This window comes from Taudactylus pleione, unplaced genomic scaffold (genome assembly GCF_031769625.1).
Source record: "Taudactylus pleione unplaced genomic scaffold, aTauple2 ptg000114l, whole genome shotgun sequence".
In the NCBI taxonomy this organism is placed as follows: Eukaryota; Metazoa; Chordata; class Amphibia; order Anura; family Myobatrachidae; genus Taudactylus; species Taudactylus pleione.
The window spans coordinates 10,257,733-10,281,697 of record NW_028284516.1 but is presented as its reverse complement, the minus strand read 5'-3'; the positions used below and the strand labels follow the sequence as shown (position 1 = coordinate 10,281,697).

Genomic DNA, 23,965 nt, shown 5'->3' with positions numbered 1-23,965 from the left:
CTTCGCCCCCTCAGAGACGCGCTGCAGCTATTTTATGCAAGCAGGTCTCTGGGAAACACTGGGTCCAGTCACCCTGTATACCTCTCCCATGGGCCAGGATATACAGCGCTATATCCTACTAACCACTGCGGTATGTGTAGTTGATTTTAGTGCCCATTGCAGACATGTAATGTTTTTTCTGCATTTGTATGTGACTTGTGCTAGCGCTAATCTCTATTTTCTATACTGTCGTTGTATACCTGTCCCTTTTTTCTACTATACCCCGATACTAAGGTATAGGGGGTTTATTGTACCTCACATCTTCTATAGCACGGTTGCACACTACATTGTGCCATATTACACATACTGCAGGGTGTTCACTGCACTGTATCATACTGTGTATTCTATTATTCTTGTGGCTATGTCTGGCAGATGAAAGAATAAAAAGCAGCCTGAGGCTGCTGCCCCTACTCTGTTGTCTTGTTAAGCTGGGTACACACTGACAGATACATTCCACAATTGATCGGCCAATGTATCCGCTGCCCGTCGGGCAGTGTGTACCCACAATATGTCGCTGAACATCGGCGTTCACCGACATATCGCATTGGCTGTGCTGCACAGCCGACAGACAGATATGTCTGCAGACATATCTGTCCTTCGGCAGGTGTGTACGGGCCTGTACACACACAGCGGAAGCCGCAAGGAGGGGGGCGGGACACGCGTCCTGGCCGCCGGGACCTGCGGGCAGACACAGATGATGGTTGTTCAGTGTGTACGAACAACCATCATCTGCAGATATTTATACAGATCACTCGATCTGTAGATATATCTGTATAGTGTGTACCCACCAGTAGTCCTGCTCAGTGGTCTTAGCCCCAGGGGACCTCATTCAGGATGGTCTTTGTACTAATTGTTAACCTCAGCCCCGGTGTCTCTCCCTCAGAACCCACCCTGGACGACCTTTTCACAGATGCTGGCAAAACTTGCAGACCACATAGCAGTCCCCGTGGTGGTTCACCCTGTGAGATGGCCATAGCAGGTACTCCCTGCATTGCCTCCCCCATGGGTAGACGTACTGTCTACGTCAGTACAGAGTTTGACTAATACCTCTACAGTTTTTCTGCAAATGCTGCAAAAGGAAAAGCCTTTACCTACTAAACATGCTCTGTTATCTTCCCAGTCCACTCAGTTATCTGATTCTGATAAATCATCTGGGGAGGCAGAAGACGCAGACCTCTCTCACTCTGACTCCATCTCAGGAGAGGAGGAGCCACCCTCTAAGCTAGATATACCTGCTCTTGTGAGAGCTGTAAAATCTATTTTACAAATAGAAGAGGATGAACCCACTCTTAATGCTGGGCATATACTATACAATTATCTGTCAGATATATGTCCAGTCTGGCTGGTTAGAATGAAAATCTTGTAATGTATGGGAGCAAATGACAATCTATTATATGGCTTTAAACTAGGGATGTGCAGGCTCGGATTTACTCGGTTCTTATCGCCACTTTACCGCAAGTTCGGATTTATTATATTGGCTATCCAAAACACATGATAGGCGATAGCCAATAAAATGCAGTTTTGAGATGCGAGTAAATCCGAGCCTGCACATCCCTACTTTAAACACTGGAAAACAGACAAAAACAATTGTTCAAATTAGTTACATTTGTTTTATTTAACCAATTTGGCTGAAGGTCCATTTTTGTCTGTTTTCCAGTGTTTGTGAACAAATGTTCGATTGTCATTTGCTCCCATACACTACCAGATTTTCATTCCAACTAGCCAGATTGGACAGATATCTGACAGATAATTGTATAGTGTATGCCCAGCATTAGAAAAATAATGCAAACAACAAAAGGTAGTTTTACCAGAATTACCTCAATCGGACCAGCTATCTGATCACATGAGTGAAGCATGGAGTATGCCTGGTAAAAGGTTTCAAATTCCAAAACTCTTCAGTTCCTTTTACACTCTTCCAGCTACTACTTGCACTAAATGGGAAGTTTCCCCAGCAGTGGATTCTCATGTAACATGTCTGGTTAGAAAAGCCACATTACCCATTCATACCGCAACCTACTTGAAGGAGACTACAGATAGACGTCTAGAAGCTTGTCATAAATCTATAAACTCTCTTACAGTAGCTATTATTCGTCCTGCTAGGGCTACGGCCTGGATTGCAAAAGCCATTGAGAGTTGGGCAGAGGCCCTAGAAGAGACATTTCCCCCTGATGCTTCAACTGTCCTATGTATCTCACATAGGGATGCAGCCTCCTACTTAGGTGAAGCAGCTATTGATACGGCTCTCCTGGCCTCCAGGATATCTGCCACTTCGGTGGTGGCCTGCCGTATTGTTTGGCTCCGTTCCTGGAAAGCAGATTCAGACTCAAAACGGCCCCTGGAGTCTCTGCCTTATTCGCGAGACATCCTATTTGGTCTACAATTAAATAAAATTGTGACTACTATGGCAGCTTCCAAGACCACGTTCCTGCCGTCTGCATATGATACAAAACCTTGGATGTCATCCTTTCAGTCCTTTCGCCCTCAAGGCAGAGCCAAGGGTCAGTCCTTTCCACGGCAGCAGACATCAGCCAAAGCCTCCAAGCCTAGGGCCAAACAAGCCTGGGCTACTAGACGTCCACCTGCCAAGTCTGAGGACAAGCCTGCAGCCTGGTGGGCGGGCCTCTCCCTGGGGGAGAGGCCCACCCTCTTCAATTCGCCCAGGTTTGACATCAAACCACGTCAGATGCCTGGGTAAGAGAAGTGATCTCTAACGGATACACCCTCTCCTTCCTCAGGTGACTTCCCAAACAGTTCTTTTGCACAGAACCTCCATCGGACTCAGCCAAGGCCCTGCTGCTCCAAAAAGCCATTCAGTCCTTACTGAATTCACGAGTAATAATTTAGGTCCCTTCCTCACAATGGGGCAAGGGCTATTATTCTTTTCTTAGTTCAGAAGTCCAATAGGTCTCGTCGGCCTATCCTCAATCTCAAATCTCTGGAAAAGCTTATCCGGGTGCCCAAGTTTTGAATGGAAACCCTCCCTTCTATTATCCAAGCTATGGAGCCTGGATATTTTATGGTATCCCTAGACATTCAGGATGCTTACCTACATGTACCTATAGTTCATCACCAATATCTACGGTTTGCTACACTGCCGCAACATTACCAATATCGGGCTCTGCCGTTAGGCCTCTCAGTGGCCCCGCTGGGTCTTTACCAAAATCATGGCAGTTATTGCGGCCTTTCTTCATCATCAAGGGATCAGACTGCTCCCATAACTGGACGATCTCTTGCTCTTGGCCAGCTACCCAGAGACTCCTCACCGCCATCTGCAGGTAACCATTGCCTTTCTACAAATGCACGGTTGTCTGATCAACTGGAAAAAGTCTTCCCTGATAAATTCTCAAAGGATGGTACATTTGGGAGCCCTCCTGGACTCTCGAGTTCAGAGAATCTTCCTAACAGCGGACAAGATTTCAGCACTGCAGCACAGACTACGCAGACTGCTTCACAATCGCAGCATGTCGATTCACTCTGCAAAGCAGGCATTGGGATCAATTCAGGCACCTACAACACCTGATTTTTTCCAGGTGGAAGGGGGTACCCAATCTGCTCAAATCCCAGACGATGAGCCTCCCCCAGAGGTTCGCCTGTCCCTAGCCTGGTGGCTACAGACTTCCCATTTGAAACCGGGTCGTCTCTTTAGGATCACGGACTGGGCTTTCCTCACCACAGATCGCAAGCCTCCGAGGGTGGGGCGCAGTAACCAGCCAGCACTCCTTCCAGGGCCAATGGTCCCCAGTCGAGGCAGTGTTGCCAATCAACATTCTGGAACTTCGAGCCATCTACAGAGCTCTCACTCTGGCTCAGAATATTCTGAAAAACAGGCCAGTACAAGTACAGTCTGACAACGCCACGGCTGTGGCCTACCTGAATCACCAAGGGGGCACTCGAAGTCAGTCAGCAATGACAGAAGTGTCCCGCATTCTCACTTGGGCCGAACGCAATCTCCCAGCCATCTCCGCAGTGTTCATCCCGAGGATTCTCAATTGAGAAGCGGATTTCCTCAGCCGTCACAACGTGTATGCAGGAGAATGGTCTCTACAACCAGAAGTCTTTCAGCTTCTGTTAGACAAATGGGGTCTTCCAGCAGTGGATCTCATGGCCTGAAGACACCACAACAAACTTCCAATTTATGGAGCCAGGACAAAGGACCCTGACGCAGCCTTCATACCCACCCGCCTTATCGGTGAAATAGAACTTCCATTTGGCATATCTCTTTCCTCCAATATCCCTACTTCCTCGAGTGCTTCGGAAATTCAGACAGGAGGGGGGCACAGTCCTATTGATAGCCTGGCTTGCCCTGATGTCATTGGTACTTGGATCTTCTAAGGCTCTCCATAGACGATCCTCTTCAACTTCCTCTACGAGTAGACCTGTTGTCTTGGGGTCCATGTCTACATCCGGACCTAGCCCGTCTGTTTTTAATGGCTTGTCTCTTGAGACATCCATCCTAATGGCTAAGGGTTTCTCTGGCTATGTGGTCCAGACCATGCTCAGAGCACGTAAACCAGCCTCAGCCAGGATTTACCACAGAATATGGCATACATACAGTATTTCCAACGGTGTGCTCTATGAAACTATGACCCTCATGTCTTTAAAGTTTTTCTTGAATTCTTGCCTTTCTTCAGGCTGGACTGGATCTAGGCCTCCGCCTAGCATCTCTCAAAGTGCAGGTTTCTGCTTTATCTATCTGGTTTCAGCACAGAATTGCTCCTGTACCGGATGTTCACACCTTCATGCAAGGTGTTCTACGGATACAACCTCTCTTTGTCCCTCCTGTAGCTCCATGGGGTTTGTCAGTGGTGCACAAAGCACTTCAGGAACCTCCATTCGAACCCCTGGAATCGGTGGATGTCAAATGGCTCACTGCGAAGACTGTTTTTTCTGGCTATAGCGTCTGCCTGTAGTGTATCGGATTTAGGGGAGCTTGCTTGTCACTCCCCCTTTTTGCTTTTTAATCAGGACGGGGACTGTTCTTCGAACACGCCCAGGCTTCCTTCCCAAGGTGGTTTCTCGCTTCCACCTGAAATTGTGGTTCTAGCTTTTAATTCACCAGACCTCAAAAAAAGTAATTAAGAGAATTTACATTTAATTCAAATAATGAGTGTTGGGCTAATTTTAGTTGTTCCCTCATATAATTGGATTTACAAGTAGGCCCCAATATTTTCAAACATAGTGCCTACTCCTGTGTAAAATTATTTTTCACTATGAACCCATTATACTCCCACTTTTAAATTTTGACAAACATTTAACATTAGTATAGAGTATTTCCAGAAATTTTTGGAACTTTTATGTCGACACACTTTTTGAGATCATCATGATTAAAAAATTCAGTTTGAATTTGGAAAAAGTCTTTCCTCGCAAAGTGTTGTATATCATAGGAAAGGACATAAAAACACCACTCCCACCTCTCTAGCTCAATTAGGAGAGCTGCTTTGGTGATCTGAAAATATGCTGGTTTTGCATTTTTGACAGATTTTTGAAAACTTTACATATTTTGGAAACTGCATGAGATATTTAAATAAATTTTAGTATTTTTCTTAGACTACATATTTACTCTCCATATACCAAATTTTAACAAAATCTGAGATGGCGAGGTAAAATTTTAACAAATAGGGGGCAATTCAAATGTTCTGCCAATGGCTTTTTTTTTTTTTTTTTAAGACGCCCGAAAGTTCAATTCAATAGTTGCTTGTCAGGGCGCGATAGCCGCCGGAGCCGGCATTTCTGCACGCACTCAGATGGGTGCAAGCAGAAATATGTCCAAAACACCCTGGTTAGGGTGCGCTAACCGCAGATACATGTTCTCACCACTTTGTAAATTCCTACACTGGCTCCCCATGTTCTCCAGAATCCAATTACTTTCCCCCCTTCCCCCCATCCCGACCTGTCCAATCCAGCCCTCAACATTATCATTCCTTCATACTTCACAAATTTAATATTCAAATACATGCCTTCTTGCCCTGTTAGATCTACCCCAAATCTGTGATTCGCCTGGTCTCCTGTAATTAACTCTTGTCCTCCGCCTGCTTGACTTCTCCCGTGCCTCTACCCACTTATGGAATTCCCTACCATACCCTTGCAGGTTCCCCCACAGCCTTCAAATCTTTAGATGCTCCCTAAAAACCCATATATTTATTATAACGAACTGTCCTAATCACCACTGTAAGATACACTTGCTTATCTTGCTTCAACTCTGCCCTACTCCAATGAGACATCTTGTAAATCTAGGATAATAGAAATGTGTTTGTGCAGTCTGACGACGGGCAATAAAGCCCGAGTTGCAGCGCCTGGATATAGATACAGTATATATTATATGTGTGTGTGTGTGTATATATATATATATATATAAGAGAGAGAGAGAATGGTGCAGCACTCCAGACGTCTTGGTAATAAAGAACTCTTAGACAGCATATATGAAAAGGCAACCTTTCGGTGCCGTTTATTGTGGCACTTTCGTCAGGCTAAATACAAATTCATACATCTTACCTTAAATACACCAACGTGAAGTGAACGCCGGGAGCGGGACCAAGCGCCCGTTCGATTGGCACACAAAGGATGACGTCATCAACAGATGCGTCAGAGTGCTACCATCACCATAGTTACCCATAACAAAAAAAATAAACGCACAAAACAAAAGACAAATCAAAAAACAATATCAAAAGGAACAAAACAAACATGAAAACAAAACCCACGATCATGTTAGAGACCCAGAACCATAATATAATAGTGTGTATAACCAACAGTTATAGCATAGATAATGGTACAAAGAACGAATATGATGCAGAGACCAATTGAATTTATCATAATAATAGCTTACAGGAAAATGAATATAGAAAACTACTGAATCCTAATTGCTCATTAAGTCCCTTGGGAACAAGGGTACCCAGGCGGAAGATCCAGCGAGTTTCTAATTGAAGCAACTTGAGTGATCTATTACCGCCACGGACAGATAGTGGAACCTGGTCAATCATCCTGTACTTCAATGTGGTAAGAGGATGATGAGCCTGGAAAATGTGACGCGCAACAGGCTGGTCACTGTTGCCATTAAGAAGAGCCGCTCGGATGATCTGTGGGCTGCCATACGTTCTTTGAACATACGGTCAGTTTTCCCAATATATGACAGCCCACAGGGACAGAGCAATTGGTAGATGACAAATTTAGAGCAGCAAGTCAATCGCTGGCGTATAGATAAAGTGCGTCCTGAATGGGGATGTTGAAAAGTATCACCCGAAATCATATATTGACAGGTGGTACAGGTGCACTTGATGCATCCTTTCTTTGAGGTTAAAACATTTTAGCACTAGGTGCACGTGTAATATCAGATTTAACCAATATATCACGAAGGTTCCTACCCCTAGTGTAGCAGGGCATCAAGGTTGAGCCTCTTAGTCCCAATTCAGGATCAGTTTTTAGAATTGGCCATAGGTTCTTAGATATATTATTAATTCCTGAACTAGCAGGATTAAATTGGCGTACCCATGGGGTCCTAGATGTATTATCTGTCTTACGGTTATATTGTAATAAGGTATTGCAATCTAGTTGTAACACTTTCTGTTTAGTTTGCTCCAGTAAGTTAGAATGATATCCTCTTTGTTTGAATTTATCTATCATGATATCCGTTTGTCTTTCTGCTATAATGGGGTCAGAAGTAATTCTTTTAATCCTTAGTAGTTGGGAATAAGGAAGGCCACGTTTTAATGGTTTGGGATGGAAACTATTATATTGTAATAAGTTCTTCCTGTCAGTAGGTTTAGAATAAAGTGTTCTAAATAAAGTTATTGCTCCTAGTGTACGTTAATTTAATGGGATGGGATTTAATATTATGTTGTTCAATTATCTCAATAAGACTATCCTTAGGACCTTTCCAGAATAACAAAATATCGTCAATATACCGATAGTAGAAAGTGATATTAGCAGCAATGTGAACATCCGTAAAAAAAATATCCTGTTCCACTTCGAACATGAATATATTAGAATAGGCGGGGGCCACGCTAGAACCCATGGCACATCCCCTGCCCTGGAGAAAAAAACGTCCATCATAATAGAAAAAGTTTTTTGTCAACACCATCCGCAGTAATTCTAGGACAAGCTTCAAATCTGGACCATGATAGTCTGGATGACCCGCAAGATATTTGCCAGCAGCCGCCATGCCCATATCATGCGGGATCACTGTATACAGACTTTGAACATCAATACAACACAGCAGAATATCATCAAATGTAGGCAAATCATTTAGTTTAATCAATAGACTCGTGGTATCAAGTAAAAATCTAGGATATGACTGGATACAAGGTTGTAAGATAGAGTCCAAAAAGAGAGCCACAGGTTGAAATAAATAATTTTTTGCCGATATAATCGGACGTCCCGGAGGTTTCACAAGTGATTTGTGTATTTTAGGAATTATGTACAACAAAGGTACAACTGGACCTAACGGAATCAGGGCATCTCTAATTTTACTTGATATCAAATCCCCTTGTACTGCACCATCCAAGAGATCAAACAGTTCCTTCTTGTAAGAAATAGTCGGATCCCGCGGTAATCGGCTGTAAGTATCAAGATCCAATAGCTGACGGTCAATCTCATCCTTATAATCCTGAAAATTGAGGATGACAAGGGCACCCCCTTTATCCGCAGGTCTGAAGATCAAGTCTTTATTAGACGCTAAAGACTGTAAAGCTTTTTTCTCCTGAATAGATAAGTTATTCCTTACTGCTGGTTGTTGTGAGGTAGGTGTGTGTGTGTGTGTGTGTGTGTGTGTGTGTGTGTGTGTGTATATATATATATGTATGTATATATAAGTGTGTGTGTATATATATATACATATATATGTGTGTGTGTGTGTGTATACATATATAGATATATGTGTGTGTGTGTATGTATACATATATATATACATACTGTGTGTGTGTGTGTATATATATATATATACATACTGTGTGTGTGTGTATATGTATGTATGTATATATATATATATATATATATATAATTTATTTTATTTATTTTTTTATAAAGTCCAAGGTTTAGGGGTCTGTTTGTTTGTCCGGGCTAATCTCTTGAACCAATGGAAGAATTTTGATAGGGTTTTCACTATTCTATACAGCATTGGTCGAGAAAGGTTTAGGTATGTGAACATCTGCGACAAAAGGGAGCCGAGCAGTGATGATTTTACTGAAGCAAGTCACATATAAAACTATTGTGCTGTGTGAGTGAGTGACTGATGCTGGAGGGGTGAGGGCTGCGCTCTAATTGGCTCTCTGAGACAGTGAGAGCCAATCAGAGATAGCAATGTGTCCTGTTGCTTAGCAGCAGTCTAGAGGTGGAGGGAGTCAGGGACTGAGCAGGGTCACGTCTGAGGCAGACATAGTGAGAAACAGCCTCCAACAAACTCATGAAAATGCCCTGATGCAGACACAGTAGCCAGGAAGGAACCAGGGGAGGCATAGCCATCAGGAATTACAAAAACAAACAACCATCGGAACACCATTAAATGATTTCCATTTGATGGTGACAAACATCGGACCGCCTCCATCAAATGGTAAAAACACTGTCATCGGAACAAACACATTGATGGTTAGTAACCACCGGATTCTGATGTCCATCCATACGCTGAACCTGCAGACGACCTCCGGCCACCACTCCAGCGTGATGTTCCCGCTCAGACACAGGGTACAGTGTGCAAAGAGCACGTTGCTCATCGCCAGGTTCAGTGGCTGGGGAAGGGTGCGTATAGAGGCTGCGGAAATATGCACAGGTGCCCAGGGACATGCTGCTGATAATGCCTTCGGTAGCTGCAATACAGATCTCTCATCCATGATCCTCCGGCTTTTCCCAGCACATCCCAGTGGCTGGGCCCCAGCGAGTTGGAGGGAGGTTGTGGTAACACTGGTTAGATTCAGGGGCAGGAGTGGGCGGCAGGGGGTTGTGATGAGATGCAGAGGCCTGTGGTGTGATGCAGGGACTGTGGTAAGAAGCAGGAGTGAGAAGCAGGGGCCTGTGGTGAAATCTAGAATGCTGTGGTGAAATGGAGGGTCCAGTAGTGAGAAGCAGGAGACTGTTGTGAGATGCCTGGGGCAGGAGTGAAGGTGCGTACACACTAGACTATTAAAATGAGCGATTGAACGATTACTTTCAATAGCATATTAATCATTCATAAGTCCAGTAAAATGTTGAAAACGACCAGTGATGCGCGCTCCCACTGGTCGTTTTTGACATCTATCATCGCCTGAACATGCCAATAACGACAGGTTGGGCATGTTCGGGGATGAGAGAGGGTGCCTGCACCGAACGACATATCGTTCAGTGTGGGCACATTATCCACTGCACTAGAGAGAGAACGATTACAGGGGTCTGTGGCCAGACAAAATTGTTCCCGTGTGAAGCCGGGGCGCGTCGCTAGTACATCCATAAACCCTTTGAAAAGATTTAGTGTTATTCATTATTATTATTACAGTTGCACATTCCTGCAGCAGTCATCTAGATAGACTTAAGTACACTTTGCTATAATTGGAGATAGCACAATATCTTATTGAAAGATAAACTTTGAATGCAATAGATGGCATCTTGCTAGTAATAGATTACAGTAGTTATGAGTGAAGAATAAAAAGCAGGGCTTGGCATTAATGCTGTGATTTCCTGAACGTTTAACCGATTTGTGAATTATATTACATAGCAAATAGCATTCATGGTAACGTCTTTGCCTGTGGTAATAACCGCTCAGCTTTTTGATTAACTTGGACATTATGTCAACTACTCAAACATCCTTCACATAAATTAATGTATAGATCATAAATGCAGCTAAGCATTAACAAAGGAAAACATTTTACTGATGGAAAGACTTTTGCAGCTTTATTGATATTGAAAGATTTAAAAAAGTAATATTTTATTAATTATGGTTCTTTAATTACAAAACACACAAAATATGTAATGACAAAATGGAATAAAAAAAAGTCTCTGAAATAGTCTGATACAAGCGTCTTCTAGGTGGAGCTTGGCAGTGAAGTTTGCAGAATCTCTACTGGTTCTATTGCGGAACATGGTTCAGTGTTTCTTATGTATTGTTTCCCAGTTATGTTTAGATCATAAGCCTACGTGGTCCTTTTTTCTTTAATTATATGTCCATCTTTTCTTTTTTCAACAGGTTTGTTACTAAATACAATATAAAGACGGTTGCTTAACCTTTTTATAAAACTACAGGTTTAGGAAGTGTTGCTCCTACAAGCCAATCAGATTTGAGATGTAATTTTCTATTGTACAGATCTGCCATTGGCGCGGCTAATCCCGCTACACGTAGCGTGAGAGGTGCACCCGCAATAGGGTATGTGCACTTAGTGTTCTCTCTAGGTCTGGCAGCAGGTAGGGCGCCGGACCTAAAGATAGGGCACTTCTGCGCACCCTGAAGACAAGCGCACGGGCAAAAAGGGGTCGTGTCTTTATGATGCGTCCCCTTTTTGTCACTCCTGGGGGCCTGCCCGGCACTTACGGACATGCCGGGCAGCCCACCAGCGGTGACCGCTGCGCCGCCGTTTTGACCACCCGCGGGACACTGCGACCCGTGTGTGGAGACTGTCTCAGCAGGGCGCCACGCTAAAGGGCAGGGTGCTTTCTGCCCTTCAGAAATAGGGCAGGGTGCGGCGCCCCGCTGAAACAGCCTAGCGGGAACGCTAGCACTGCGTACGCGACCGCGCCTCCGTAGGAATGAATGGTGCAATCACAGTGCTCGCCATAGCGTAGCCTATGCAGGCGCGGTGAATCGAATCGCACAGTGCGATCCGTGCACACGTTTATGGTGCGATCAACCACAATGTAACTGGGAGCATCTGTAGTTAAAAAAAAATAAATGAATAAAAGCAAATGTAATTGGTGATCTAAGCAGCATTGCCTTTTCTATGCAGGGTCATTTGGAAGCTTTTTCCTATATGTATATTGTGTGAAGGGGTTTTTTCAAATGCATTTTATTGTAACAGGTTAAAGAGGGCTTTGATAATGTCACAGCAGAGTTAGCAGAGCATAAAGAGGTCCTCTCTCGCGGCCGACTGAAAGAGAAGCAGTCAGCAAGTTTGATTCAGGAGCTCACTACCATGGTGAAGGAACAAAAGGCAAGGATAGCGGACATCACCAAAGCCAAGCAAGAAACTACAAGTGATCTAAAAGTAAGTCTGTGTGTCTTTGTAAATTGACAACCAAAAATAAGTTTTTAGTATTTTTTGAATGCAATATTTGGGAAATAAGGCTTTTATGTGAGCATTCCTCTTAATAGTAGAATAATGGGGGCCACTTGACAAGGTACCCCACAGTTGCCTACTCCAGGAAAGCTGCTTGAAACTATAGTTCTGTATAGTTGACTGGGGTGCAGACTAGTCATCCTGTAGAGCAGTGGTTCCCAAACTTGGTCCTCAAGGAACCCTAACAGTACAGGTTTTAAGGATATGTATACGTGAGCACAGATGGTTACATCCAATTGACTGATGCACTAATTAAGCCACCTTTGCTCAAGCAATGAATATCCTTAAAACCTGGACTGTTAGGGTGCCTTAAGGACCGAGTTTGGGAACCCCTGTTGTAGAGGCTTCTAAACTACCAACATTTTTATGTAGAGCTGTACAGTAGAGTACACTGGTCAAGGGTATCTTACTTGGGAACTGCACTATTAATAAGAACCTTTACCAGAAGGTCCAATATACAACAAATTTAGTGTATACTATAACTTTATCTTTATTTGTACAGTGCCCATGGTATTCGTTTATATTGTCGGGTGCATGTTTTTTTGTTCTTATTTTTTACTTTTATCATTTGTAATTCTGTTTTTGCTATGCCTGTAGAAGAAAATCCGTAACCTGGAAGTGGTCGCCGAAGAAGAAAAACGTAAAACGGTCCAAATAGAACTTCTGAAGCAAGAGAAATCCAAGCTTATATCACAGCTCACCGCCCAGGAGTCACTGATAGACGGGTTAAGGGCCGAAAGAAAAATCTGGGGACAAGAGCTAACTCATCAGGGTGAGACGACTGAATTGTCCTTGATTGTTTTAATGCAGAAATTCGATTCTTTCTCAGATTGTTTGCTGACTCCTCTAAACTAACTCTCTGTATTATTAGTAGGATTTTATCCTGGAAGTGAAGATAAACCCTTTAATAAATAGATGAACTAAGCTCTGTAATTATAAAAATATAGATTAGTATTTAAACATCTGGACAAGTCCGTCACCCCAATGCTACTGGCCCATCTTGTATTATATGGTAAAAATAAAAACATTGACCTGGCACATACACACTAAGCAGATATTATACAGTAAACATTCTTTTTTTATATTAGATCTGTTACAAAACATAAACAGTAGCTTATTCATAGCCTCTTCTTACCGGACAGTGTGCTGATGTAGTGGAAAAGCCAGTTCTCGGGTATGTAATCATGTAAGTGCAGTATGTCCTTATACAATATTTTTTAAATCAAACCTCACTTTGTTATAAAACGCGTACTCATTACATAACAGCCGATCTCCACACTCGGGAATTTAATTAGCTGTGGAACGTAGCATGGGGATTTAGCTCCCGACTTACAGTAAGTGCCCAGAGCTATTCAATTACCACCCGCAACTAGCCCCGTGGGTGCACTTGACACCGGTTTCTGCATGCTCCCTCCTTTGGTGCAAACAGAAATCCACAGTAACTAGTGCTTCAGGGGCTAGTTGTGTACTTACCGTGGGCGGCAATTGCATAGCTCCGTGCCCTTAACTCGGGAGCTGTGGATTGCTGCGGGCTGATTATGGGAAATAATTGAATTAATCCAGGAGCTAAAACCCCACTAAAAGTTATGCAGCTAATTAACCCCCCCCCCCTCTTAGCCTTCATTTCTACAGGAAACTGCAACTGTGCGGCACTGGTTGTATTATGTGTAACAGTGTCTCACAAAATGAATGTGATATATTGTAGGTGTCTCTCTGGCCCAAGACAGAGGAAGGCTTGATGCCAAAATTGAAGTCCTTTCCACAGAGATAGAGACGTTGAAAAAGCAAAGTGAACGAGACAACGATGCACTGAGAATTAAGACTAAAATGGTTGACGACCAAACGGAAACCATCAGGAAATTGAAAGAAGTGAGAAATATTTCTGACTGCTTCACAAATTGGGTTGCATTTTCTAAATTGCATCTTAGTGGGATGATCTTTATTAAGAGGTTTAGTAAATCTCCTCTCTCTTCCCAGTAATTGGGACCCCATGGTACAGGCCCTCACATATATCCAGAACCTCCGCCAATCATCTTTGGAAAGGATTATTGCATTAGGAAAGATGTCACACTGTAGGCTGGATTCAGAGTTAGGAGCAAATTAAAACTAGGAGCCATTTGCTCCTGGAACAAACCCATTTGCAATGCAAAGGGTGCAATTTCATTTATTTTTCTACTTCAGGGTCCATAGGGTATCCACAGGATACCTTGGGGTATAGGTGTGACGTCAGTCATCGGGCACCATAGAGTTAAGCTTTCAGCCTCCCAGGATGCACTAGGGTCCCCCTCCTATACCCCGCCCCCGAGCCAAGGCACCCCAGTTTAGTTTGGTGCCCGGCCGGAGTCGGGTGCACCTGTTGGAGTGTGGGCTAGAAGAGCCCCTGAAGATTTTTCTTCATGCAGCTATGGCTGCACATCTGGATGAACAGCATGTACAGTCAGTCCTGACGTCCATGCTGTCTTCCCTACACCCCCGCCGGTACCAGAACGCCGGTACCGATCCGGGGATACTGGTGAGCATCTGGGGTCACAGCTAGCAGTGACCCCAGATGTTCCGGACCATGGCCGGATTCAAGGGGGACAGCAGGTAAGCAGCGGGGTCCCGCGGTGGGTCCCCGCTGTCACATGGTCCAGAGTCCCCAGGCAGGGGGCTCCCTGGGGACTGGCTGCAGCGTGGAGCCAGGTATTGAACCTGCGCTTCCACTACCCCCTGGGACAGCGGACCGCAGCAGAGCGGTAGCGCTGCGGCGTCCCGGGGGTTAAATGCATGCCAGGGGAGCGCGCCTTCCCTGTCTCACAGCCGGCGCCTCCCCCGCTGCACACAGCCCTCTCTGCACACTGCCGACTGGTCCTGTAGCAGCGCTCCTCCCCCAGGCCAGCCTCCTCTCTGCTCCTCGGCGGCCATCTTTCCAACACATGGTGAACGCTGCTGGAAGCGCTGGACGGAAGCATCGTGGTCTGGGTCCCCCCGCATACCTCTCCTCCGATTTGGGTCAGGTCTGTGTATGCTGCGCTGTGTCCTACCAGGCCCTGTGTCTGGGTAGTTGAGTGATCAGCGCTGTTAGTGCAGGAATTGATTTATCTTTGCATTGTATGTGACTGTGCTAGCGCTGCTGCCTGTAACTTTTCTTCTAACTGTCAGCTTTATTACTGTCCCTGTGCTTTCTGCTAAGCCCTTGCGGTGCGGTGCTGCTGGGTGGTCTCTCGCCTATTTAATATATAATTGGTGAGAGGGGTCACATACTTGGTGCCTTCATGTCTGAAAGTGATTTTCCTCTCCGACTACAGTGTGCTACGTGTAAAGTACCGTTAGCGGAGGGGGAGGGTAGCGCGGAGGGCCTCTGCCGGCAGTGTTTGTCTATGGCGCGGCCTATTACGGTTACAGCACCGGTACAGGAGCCGCCCTGGGCTTGTTTCAATCAGGCGCTTACAACCTTAGTGGGCCAGTTAGCTCCGCAGCCCGCGTTTCCGCCGATGGGTTTGTCCCAGCAGTCAGTGGTGTCGTCGCCCATGCAGGGTTTCCCACGACAATTGGTGGTACCCCACAGTCTCCCTATTTCCCCGCTCCCGGTTTCTCAGGAGCCGGCGTGGGCTAACTCCCTGACGAGTTCTGTACAGCACTTGTCGGATGTGTTGCAAGGGGAGTCTGTGATGCGGCCACATAAACGGCCGGTGGCGTCTCTGTCGGCTCCTTATGAGGATGACGAGGGGACGTCTGATGATGGGGAGATTCTGGATCCTTACGATCAGGAACCTCTCCATACTAAGGACGCTGACGCTAAGTCCAAGGTATATATTCCTGGACTTATTCAGGCAGTGCGCACAGCCTTGGTGATTGAGGACGAAGTTTCCCCAGCGGCTAAATCCAAGTATGCCTTTTTTAAAGATGTGAAGGGCGATGCCACAGTCTTTCCTCTTTCGGGTCAGTTAGTGGACCATTTAGAGGAGGCGTGGAAACAGCCTGGCAAAAGATACCAGCCGCAGAGGCGCCTGGCAGTGGCTTATCCGTTCGCGGATAATTATTTTGCAAAGTGGGAATCCCCTCCACAGGTGGATTCTCACGTGACCCGTCTTCTCCGTAGTGCCACATTGCCGATGCCATCCATGTCCTCCCTTAAGGATGCTACGGACCGCAAGGTGGAGATCTGCCTGAAGTCCGCTTATTCCCTTGCGGGGGGGGGGCAGCACGGCCGACTATGGCCATTTGCTGGGTTGCCAGAGCGATGGAGCGCTGGGCGGATTCATTAGAGGCGTCTTTTGATTCCGGCCGAACAGGCGGAGTTGATTGATAATCTCCGTGATTCGGCCACTTATATCAACGAGGCGGCCTTAGACATTAGTACTCTGGTGTCTCGAATTTCCTCAGCAGCGGTGGCTGCTCGTCGCACCTTGTGGCTGCGATCCTGGAAGGCGGACGCAGATTCCAAAAAGGGTTTGGAGGCGTTGCCATTTACCGGAGAAGTTCTCTTCGGTCCGGATCTGGACAAGATTGTGGCCACGCTGGCGGCAGCCAAATCGGCTTGTCTCCCGTCGGCCGCTGCTCCTTCTGGTTCTGGACCATCGTCCTTTCGGTCTTATAGGGCCCAGGGCAGGCCCAAACCACAGTCTTTTCCTCGACAGGCTGGCCCTAAGAAATCGGCCAAGCCCCGGAAGCAGGCATGGAGTACCAGACGTCCAGCCCCTAAGCCAGATGACAAGCCTGCGGCCTGACGGTCCGGGCCTCCCTTTGGGGGATCCCAAAGTGGGAGGCCGTCTGCTGCAGTTCGCCCAGTGTTGGTCGGTCACTACGACAGACACTTGGGTTCTCGAGGTGGTCTCCCACGGGTACGCCCTCTCTTTCCGGCACAGACCCCCGGCTCGATTCTTCACCACGGGTCTACCATCAGACCGGAACAAGGCTACGGAGCTGCGGAAGGTATTGCACACTATGCTCCAGGCTGGAGTTATAGTGCCTGTTCCATTCTCCCAGAGGGGCCAGGGTTTCTATTCAAATCTTTTTTTGGTACAGAAACCCAATGGGTCGTATCGTCCGATTCTCAACAAGTCTTTGCGGGTACCGAAGTTTCGGATGGAGACCCTACGGTCCATCATTCTGGCGCTGGAACCTGGGGACTACATGGTGTCATTGGACATACAGGACGCTTACCTGCATGTCCCTATTCTTTTGCGCCATCAACAGTTCCTCGGGTTTGCAATCCGCAGCGACCACTTCCAGTTTCGGGCGTTACCTTTTGGCCTGGCGACAGCACCACGTGTGTTCACCAAGGTGATGGCGGTCATGGTGGCTTCTCTGCGGCTGCAGGGTGTCCGCATGTTGCCGTACTTGGACGACCTTTTATTGGTGGCAGGATCTCCAGAGCTCCTTCTACGCCACTTGGACCTGACCATTGCGCTACTGCAACGGCATGGCTGGCTAATCAACTGGCAGAAGTCCACTCTAATCCCGTCTCGGCGGATTCTGCACCTCGGAGCCTTATTGGACTCGTAACAGCAAAGGATCTTCGTGACGGGGGAAAAGATCTCTGCTTTACAGTCGAGGGTGCGCAGTTGTCTGCACAGCCGCCGGGTGTCTCTACACTCGGCGATGAGGTTACTGGGCTCCATGGTGTCGGTGTTCGACATGGTGGAATATGCCCAGTTTCACTCCAGACCTCTGCAGCACCTGATCCTGTCCAAGTGGAATGGGCTGCCTCAGTCTCTGAAGTCCCAGACGATTGTGCTCACCCCAGAGGTTCGCCTGTCCCTTGCCTGGTGGTTACAGACGACCCATCTCAGCAAGGGACGTCCGTTCTGGGTTCCAAATTGGGTCCTGTTGACAACGGACGCCAGTCTTCGGGGCTGGGGAGCAGTTTCGGGTCCACACTTGTTCCAGGGCAGGTGGACGCCGACAGAAGCGGAGCTTCCAATCAATATCTTGGAACTCCGGGCGGTCTTCAATGCTCTCCAGCAGGCACATCGGGTTCTCCAGGGTCGTCCGGTACAGGTCCAGTCGGACAACGCTACCACCGTGGCCTACATAAACAGGCAAGGAGGAACCCGAAGTCGGGCGGCTCTCGTGGAGGTCTCTCGGATCCTGGTATGGGCGGAGCGCAATCTTCCGGCCATATCAGCGGTCTTCATCCCGGGAGTGCTAAATTGGGAGGCGGACTTTCTAAGTCGCCAGGACGTTCATCCGGGGGAATGGTCCCTGCACCCGGACGTTTTTCAACTGCTGGTGGACAGATGGGGTCTTCCAGAGATCGACCTCATGGCGTCCCGGCACAGCAACAAGTTGCCGTGTACGGGTCTCACACAAGAGATGAAGGGGCGTCTCTGGTGGATGCTCTGTCCGTCCGGTGGACGTTTCAATTCGCATACCTGTTCCCTCCGGTCTCCCTTCTTCCACGGGTAATCCGGAAATTCAAACAGGAAGGAGGGACGCTCCTGTTGATAGCTCCCGCGTGGCCCAGACGGCACTGGTTCTCAGACCTTCAGGGTCTGTCCGTGGACAGTCCTCTGCAGTTGCCGCTATGACCGGACCTTCTGTCACAGGGTCCTTGTCTTCACCCGGACCTGACTCGGCTGTCTTTGACGGCGTGGCTGTTGAGACAGCCATGCTGAGGTCCAGGGGGTTTTCCAGCTCTGTGGTGCGTACCATGTTACGAGCTCGGAAGCCGTCTTCCGCGAGGATATACCATCGCGTGTGGCATACGTTCTTCCAGTGGTGTCGACCGAGAGGTTATGCACCGCGGGAATTTCGTCTGTCTCGGATACTCTCCTTCCTACAAGCGTGACTAGATCATGGGCTTCGCCTTGCTTCTTTGAAGGTACAGGTTTCGGCCCTGTCTGTCTGGTTTCACCGTAGGATTGCTACAATCCCGGATGTGCGCACCTTTATGCAAGGTGTTCTCCGCATTCAGCCGCCCTTTGTTCCACCTGTGGCGCCTTGGGATTTGGCTGTGGTCCTGAGGGCTCTCCAGGGACCGCCGTTTGAACCACTGGGCTCAGTGGATCTTAAATGGCTAACAGCTAAGACTGTTTTCCTTCTGGCTATTGCTTCGGCCAGACGTGTTTCTGATTTAGGGGCTCTTTCTTGTAAACCCCCTTTCTTGGTTTTTCATGGGAACAGGGCAGTGCTCCGCACTCGGCCCGAGTTTCTTCGCAAAGTTGTTTCCCAGTTTCATGTTAACGAGGAAATTGTTGTTCCGGCCTTTGACTCACCTGGTCTTTCAGTGGGTGAGGCCTCTTTGGATGTCGTGCGGGCCTTACGGACTTATGTTGACCGCACTTCTTCGTTTAGGAAGTCGGACGCCTTGTTTGTCCTCTATGGCTTCCATAAAAAGGGTTGGCCTGCTTCAAAGCAAACTTTGGCGGCCTGGATCCGTATGGCTATTTCTAAAGCTTATCTTCATGAAGGCCTGCCGGTTCCTCCTTCCGTGAAGGCTCATTCCACTAGGTCTGTGGGTCCTTCGTGGGCAGCTCAACGTGGTGCCTCTGCAGTCCAGATCTGCAAGGCTGCTACGTGGTCCTCTGTCCATACCTTCGTGAGGTATTACAGGTTTGACACCTTCGCCTCTCAGGATGCTTCCTCCGGGCGGCGGATTCTCCTTTCTGCACAGGAGCGTCCCCACCCTTAAAGGATACTGCTTTGGGACATCCCCAAGGTATCCTGTGGATACCCTATGGACCCTGAAGTAGAAAATATGAGATATGGTAAGAACTTACCCTTATTATCTCTATTTCTACAGTCCATAGGGTTCCACAGGACTCCCGCCCTGTCGCACCTGTGCTGCAGATGGGCTTTGCTCTGGTCACCGGTTTTTCCGTCTCCCTCTGGTGAGAATGTGATTCTTGTGTGTGTCCAGATCTTTTTTTCTCTCTCTTCCTTCTCCTCCTCCGGCCTATGGCTTGGTAACTAACTGAGGTGCCTTGGCTCGGGGGCGGGGTATAGGAGAGGGACCCTAGTGCATCCTGGGAGGCTGAAAGCTTAACTCTATGGTGCCCGATGACTGACGTCACACCTATACCCCAAGGTATCCTGTGGAACCCTATGGACTTCGTAGAAATAGAGATAACAAGGGTAAGTTCTTACCATATCTCATATTATTTGCATGCAGGAATAATACTGGCTGCTTCTACATTTAGCGAATAAATACTGAGCAGCTTTGTTTTTACCCAGAAGTTTAGAATTAAGCTAGTACACATACCTCCCAACTGTAAATGTATCTGTACATTGTAAATCTGCCCCACCTACAGTACAACATGGTTTTACCAAGCCAAATTGTACTTTTATTGATTTGCTCTTGACTCTGAATTCTTCCCTTTGGTTATAGACTTTCAATAAGAGCCGCTGTATCCAATCTCACCTACTGTATGTAGTGAGCTCAACCAAAGTTCCGTTGTTGGGAAGAAAGTGGATTTAGTGGATTGCGGTGGCTTTACCCTCTCTTTTATGTTTATTTGATTTAGAGGTCCTGGAAAACATTTTGCATTCTACATAAATTTGGAATATTTGAAATAAAGGTTACACTTTTTTTAAACTTTTTTTTTTTTTTTTTTTTGTTAAATCTGTCCTCTCCTTGTAATTTAACCAGTATCTGGGAGGTGGGTGTACTGATACATTTTTCAGAGTACATGGATAACAATGAAGATATTTTTCTGAAACTTATTGCTAGTCCACATTAGTAGCAAATAGTTTTTCAGCGGATAGTCAGGCACGGAACTTTAACTGCTGAACACTTTGTGTGGTCAGGGACTGCAGGAGAGGGATGAACGCATCCGCAAACTGCGGGCAGAAAATCTTGATCTCGAGAAGGCACTGAGAGAGCAGAACGATGAAAGAGCAACACAGTTGCAGGAACTAAAAGAGAAGCTGGAAAGGCAGACGGAGAGGAAGGAGGAAGCCAAGCTACAACTAGAAGAAAAAGACGCAGAGCTGGAAGATGTGAAGAAAGCTTACAGGTAATTAACTAGCCTCTAGAGCAGAGGTTTTACTAAATGTAGCTTGTGCTGTTTGATGTACAATCTGGGCTCATCTCAGGCATTTGCTCTTTCTATTCATAGTGCCTTGAATAAGAAGTGGCAGGATAAAGCGGAATTACTAAGCCAGCTTGAAACACAAGTCAGACAGATGAAAGAGAATTTTGATGCCAAGGAAAAGAAGCTGATTGAAGAGAAAGACAAAAGCCTTCACAACCAGAAGTGAGGAGACGGCTATTTTGGTTTTAAGGAATTTGAATCCAATCTCTTTTTTATTTTTTTTATTTTAATGATTAGTAACCCCTTTTATGTATAATTGTCTTCTATCAAGAACCTCGAACACACATAATTACAACTCAACAAGGGAGTTCAGCAAAATGGCACTGCTTGATGTCTTCAGAGTTCTATTCACTGGGCACATTTAGCACTATTGGAAGAGTACATTGTTGATTACTGCCACCAACAGGCATTCAGATGCTTACATAAAACACAAGGGTACACACATATACTACAGGCACATTCATTCAACTGAGCATGATACGAATTCATGATCAAATAAGTAAATTGGGGACCACTCTAAAGAACTTCTACAAGTAGGAATATCGCAAAGCGTGAGTAGAAGGGATTTAAATGCATTCTAAGCGCTCACTCAGCCATGTGGGAGCTTTAGGAGTTACGTACTCTGCTTAGTTTGGCATATAGATACATGTCGACATTATGCTGTCTAGTTTGAAAATGTCGACATGGTGACTGTCAACAAAACCGCTGCTACAATGGGATGCCGTCAGAATTCCGGACTCCCGACATGCCATCTCGAAGAGATCAAGATACCAACATCGGAATCCCAATCGCCGGCATCTCGATGGTAAGTATGCGGGTTAGACCGGGGATGGGGGGTTAGGGACCACCGGGGGGAGGTTAGGGCTTGGCACTACCTGGGTAGGGTTAGGATTAGGGTGCGGGGAGGGGGGGTTAGGCACCACCCGGGGAGAGGGGCAGGGTTAGGCTACTTACCGGCCCCTGTCAGGATCCTGAACATCAGGATGCCGCTGTCTGTCTTCCCGACAGCCAGTCAAGGTGGAATAGAGCATCAGATTAGGAGGTCTCCATGGCTTGTGCATCCTTGCACAAGAATATAATCATATTAATTGACTCCAAGTACTCAAGACCATCACCACAGTGAACACTAAATACCAGTGATTGACACCTGGGAGAGGGTGGCAGAGAAGGAAGGTCCACAGGATCTTTCTGCACAGGGAAAGACAGGAGAGAGAGGAGTCAAGACCTTGTCCCAGATGAAGGAAATCTTGGACCCGGTGTCTAATTTTTAACCCTGTGGCAACTCTCTTTTGCCAAATGTGATGCCATTGGTATTTAAATACCCATACACTGAGCACCTTATAAGAATCTGACACTTTGAGCTCCAACCACCTTAACCTTGGGGGGCAGAAATCCTTGTGTCTATCATTAGCTGCTGATATATATTCCATGGTCCTATAAAAGTCACTACTTGTGAACCAAGCTTTCTATACGGGGACATTAGTGGATCTCTGTAGGGTGTGAATCACTCTGGTAGCTGCATTTTTTAAAATGTTTTAATAACTATTTTTGTAACTTGAAATGGAGACTCTGAACCATCTATGGATCCAGAATTCTGAACATTGGGTACTAATAATGCCTCACCGAAAAGAAGACATTTTTGAGCAATCCCACCAAAAGTGAAGTTGTGTTAAGTCCGAATTTGGTAGAATGGTTGTAAGTGGCAAAACCAGAGAGGAAGTGTCCAATCCAGTTGTCGTTTTCCAAAAAGTGGAGTTTATTGCAAAATTTAGAGAATGTCGATTGGCAATACAGCATGACTAATCTCAGCATATGCTTTAGTCTGCAATGCTCAATGGGTAGAGTGACATATTTTATAACAATGCAATAGATGTAGTGGATAGCTGGAGGGGCAGCAGTAAATGTCATACAGAATTCTAACCGTATTAACTAGGGGTGAGCGGATTCGGTTCTACTCGGTTCCGTTCGGATTTAAAAACCGAATCTTATTGGGTATCAGCTGTCACGAGTTTTGGATAGCCAATAAGATTCGTTTTTTTTATCCGAACGGAACCGAGTAGAACCGAATCCGCTCACCCCTAGTATTAACCAACAGGTCCAAAATGTATCAATCAAATAGTATGATGCTTCATCTTCCAATTCTTCCTTGACTTCACTGTAGCTGATGTTTAAAGTGTAAACAAATAGCAGATGTCAGCAAACAAAAAAATACACACAGATGTGTTGTTTGTAGAATAAATTTAGCCATTGATTTAGTCCCTAATACGTATTAGATACATCTTTCCGGGTCTTCTTGTAGGGATGTTTAATTAGTTAGTAACGTGTAATTTCAAGTTGGTGTTACATGGTCATCATATAACCTCTTTTCTTCAGGGTCGGATCCACAGGAATACCATGGAGTGTGTGGTTGGAGAGATCCAGGCACCAAACAGTCAAAGCTTTAGCTACCAGAATGCACTGGTCCTCCTTGACATATACGCCGCCCCCAGCAACATGCAAACAGTTTTTTGTTTAGTGCCGGCAGGACCGGTCACACCTTTAGACAGGGGGACTGCTTCCGCAGCCCCAAGCTTTATTTTTAGGAGTTCTTTTATTTATTGTTTGTACTGAGCAAACAGCAAGGCGTCTAGCTACCTCTGCCGGCTGCTCCAGCTAACTCCGCCGGCTCCACAACGTTGTATT

At 46.3% G+C, this 23,965-nt stretch overlaps 1 protein-coding gene across 1 annotated transcript in view; it reads left to right on the top strand.

Annotated features, from left to right (window-relative positions):
* LRRCC1 (leucine rich repeat and coiled-coil centrosomal protein 1) overlaps positions 1-23,965 on the top strand; it is an 88,615-nt gene that overhangs the window by 54,941 nt on the left and 9,709 nt on the right. The window contains exons 13-17 of the mRNA XM_088471409.1: positions 12,009-12,194; positions 12,864-13,038; positions 13,972-14,135; positions 20,997-21,205; positions 21,308-21,445. Of these exons, the coding sequence (XP_088327535.1) occupies positions 12,009-12,194; positions 12,864-13,038; positions 13,972-14,135; positions 20,997-21,205; positions 21,308-21,445 (872 nt within the window). The remainder of the gene's footprint in view (positions 1-12,008; positions 12,195-12,863; positions 13,039-13,971; positions 14,136-20,996; positions 21,206-21,307; positions 21,446-23,965) is intronic.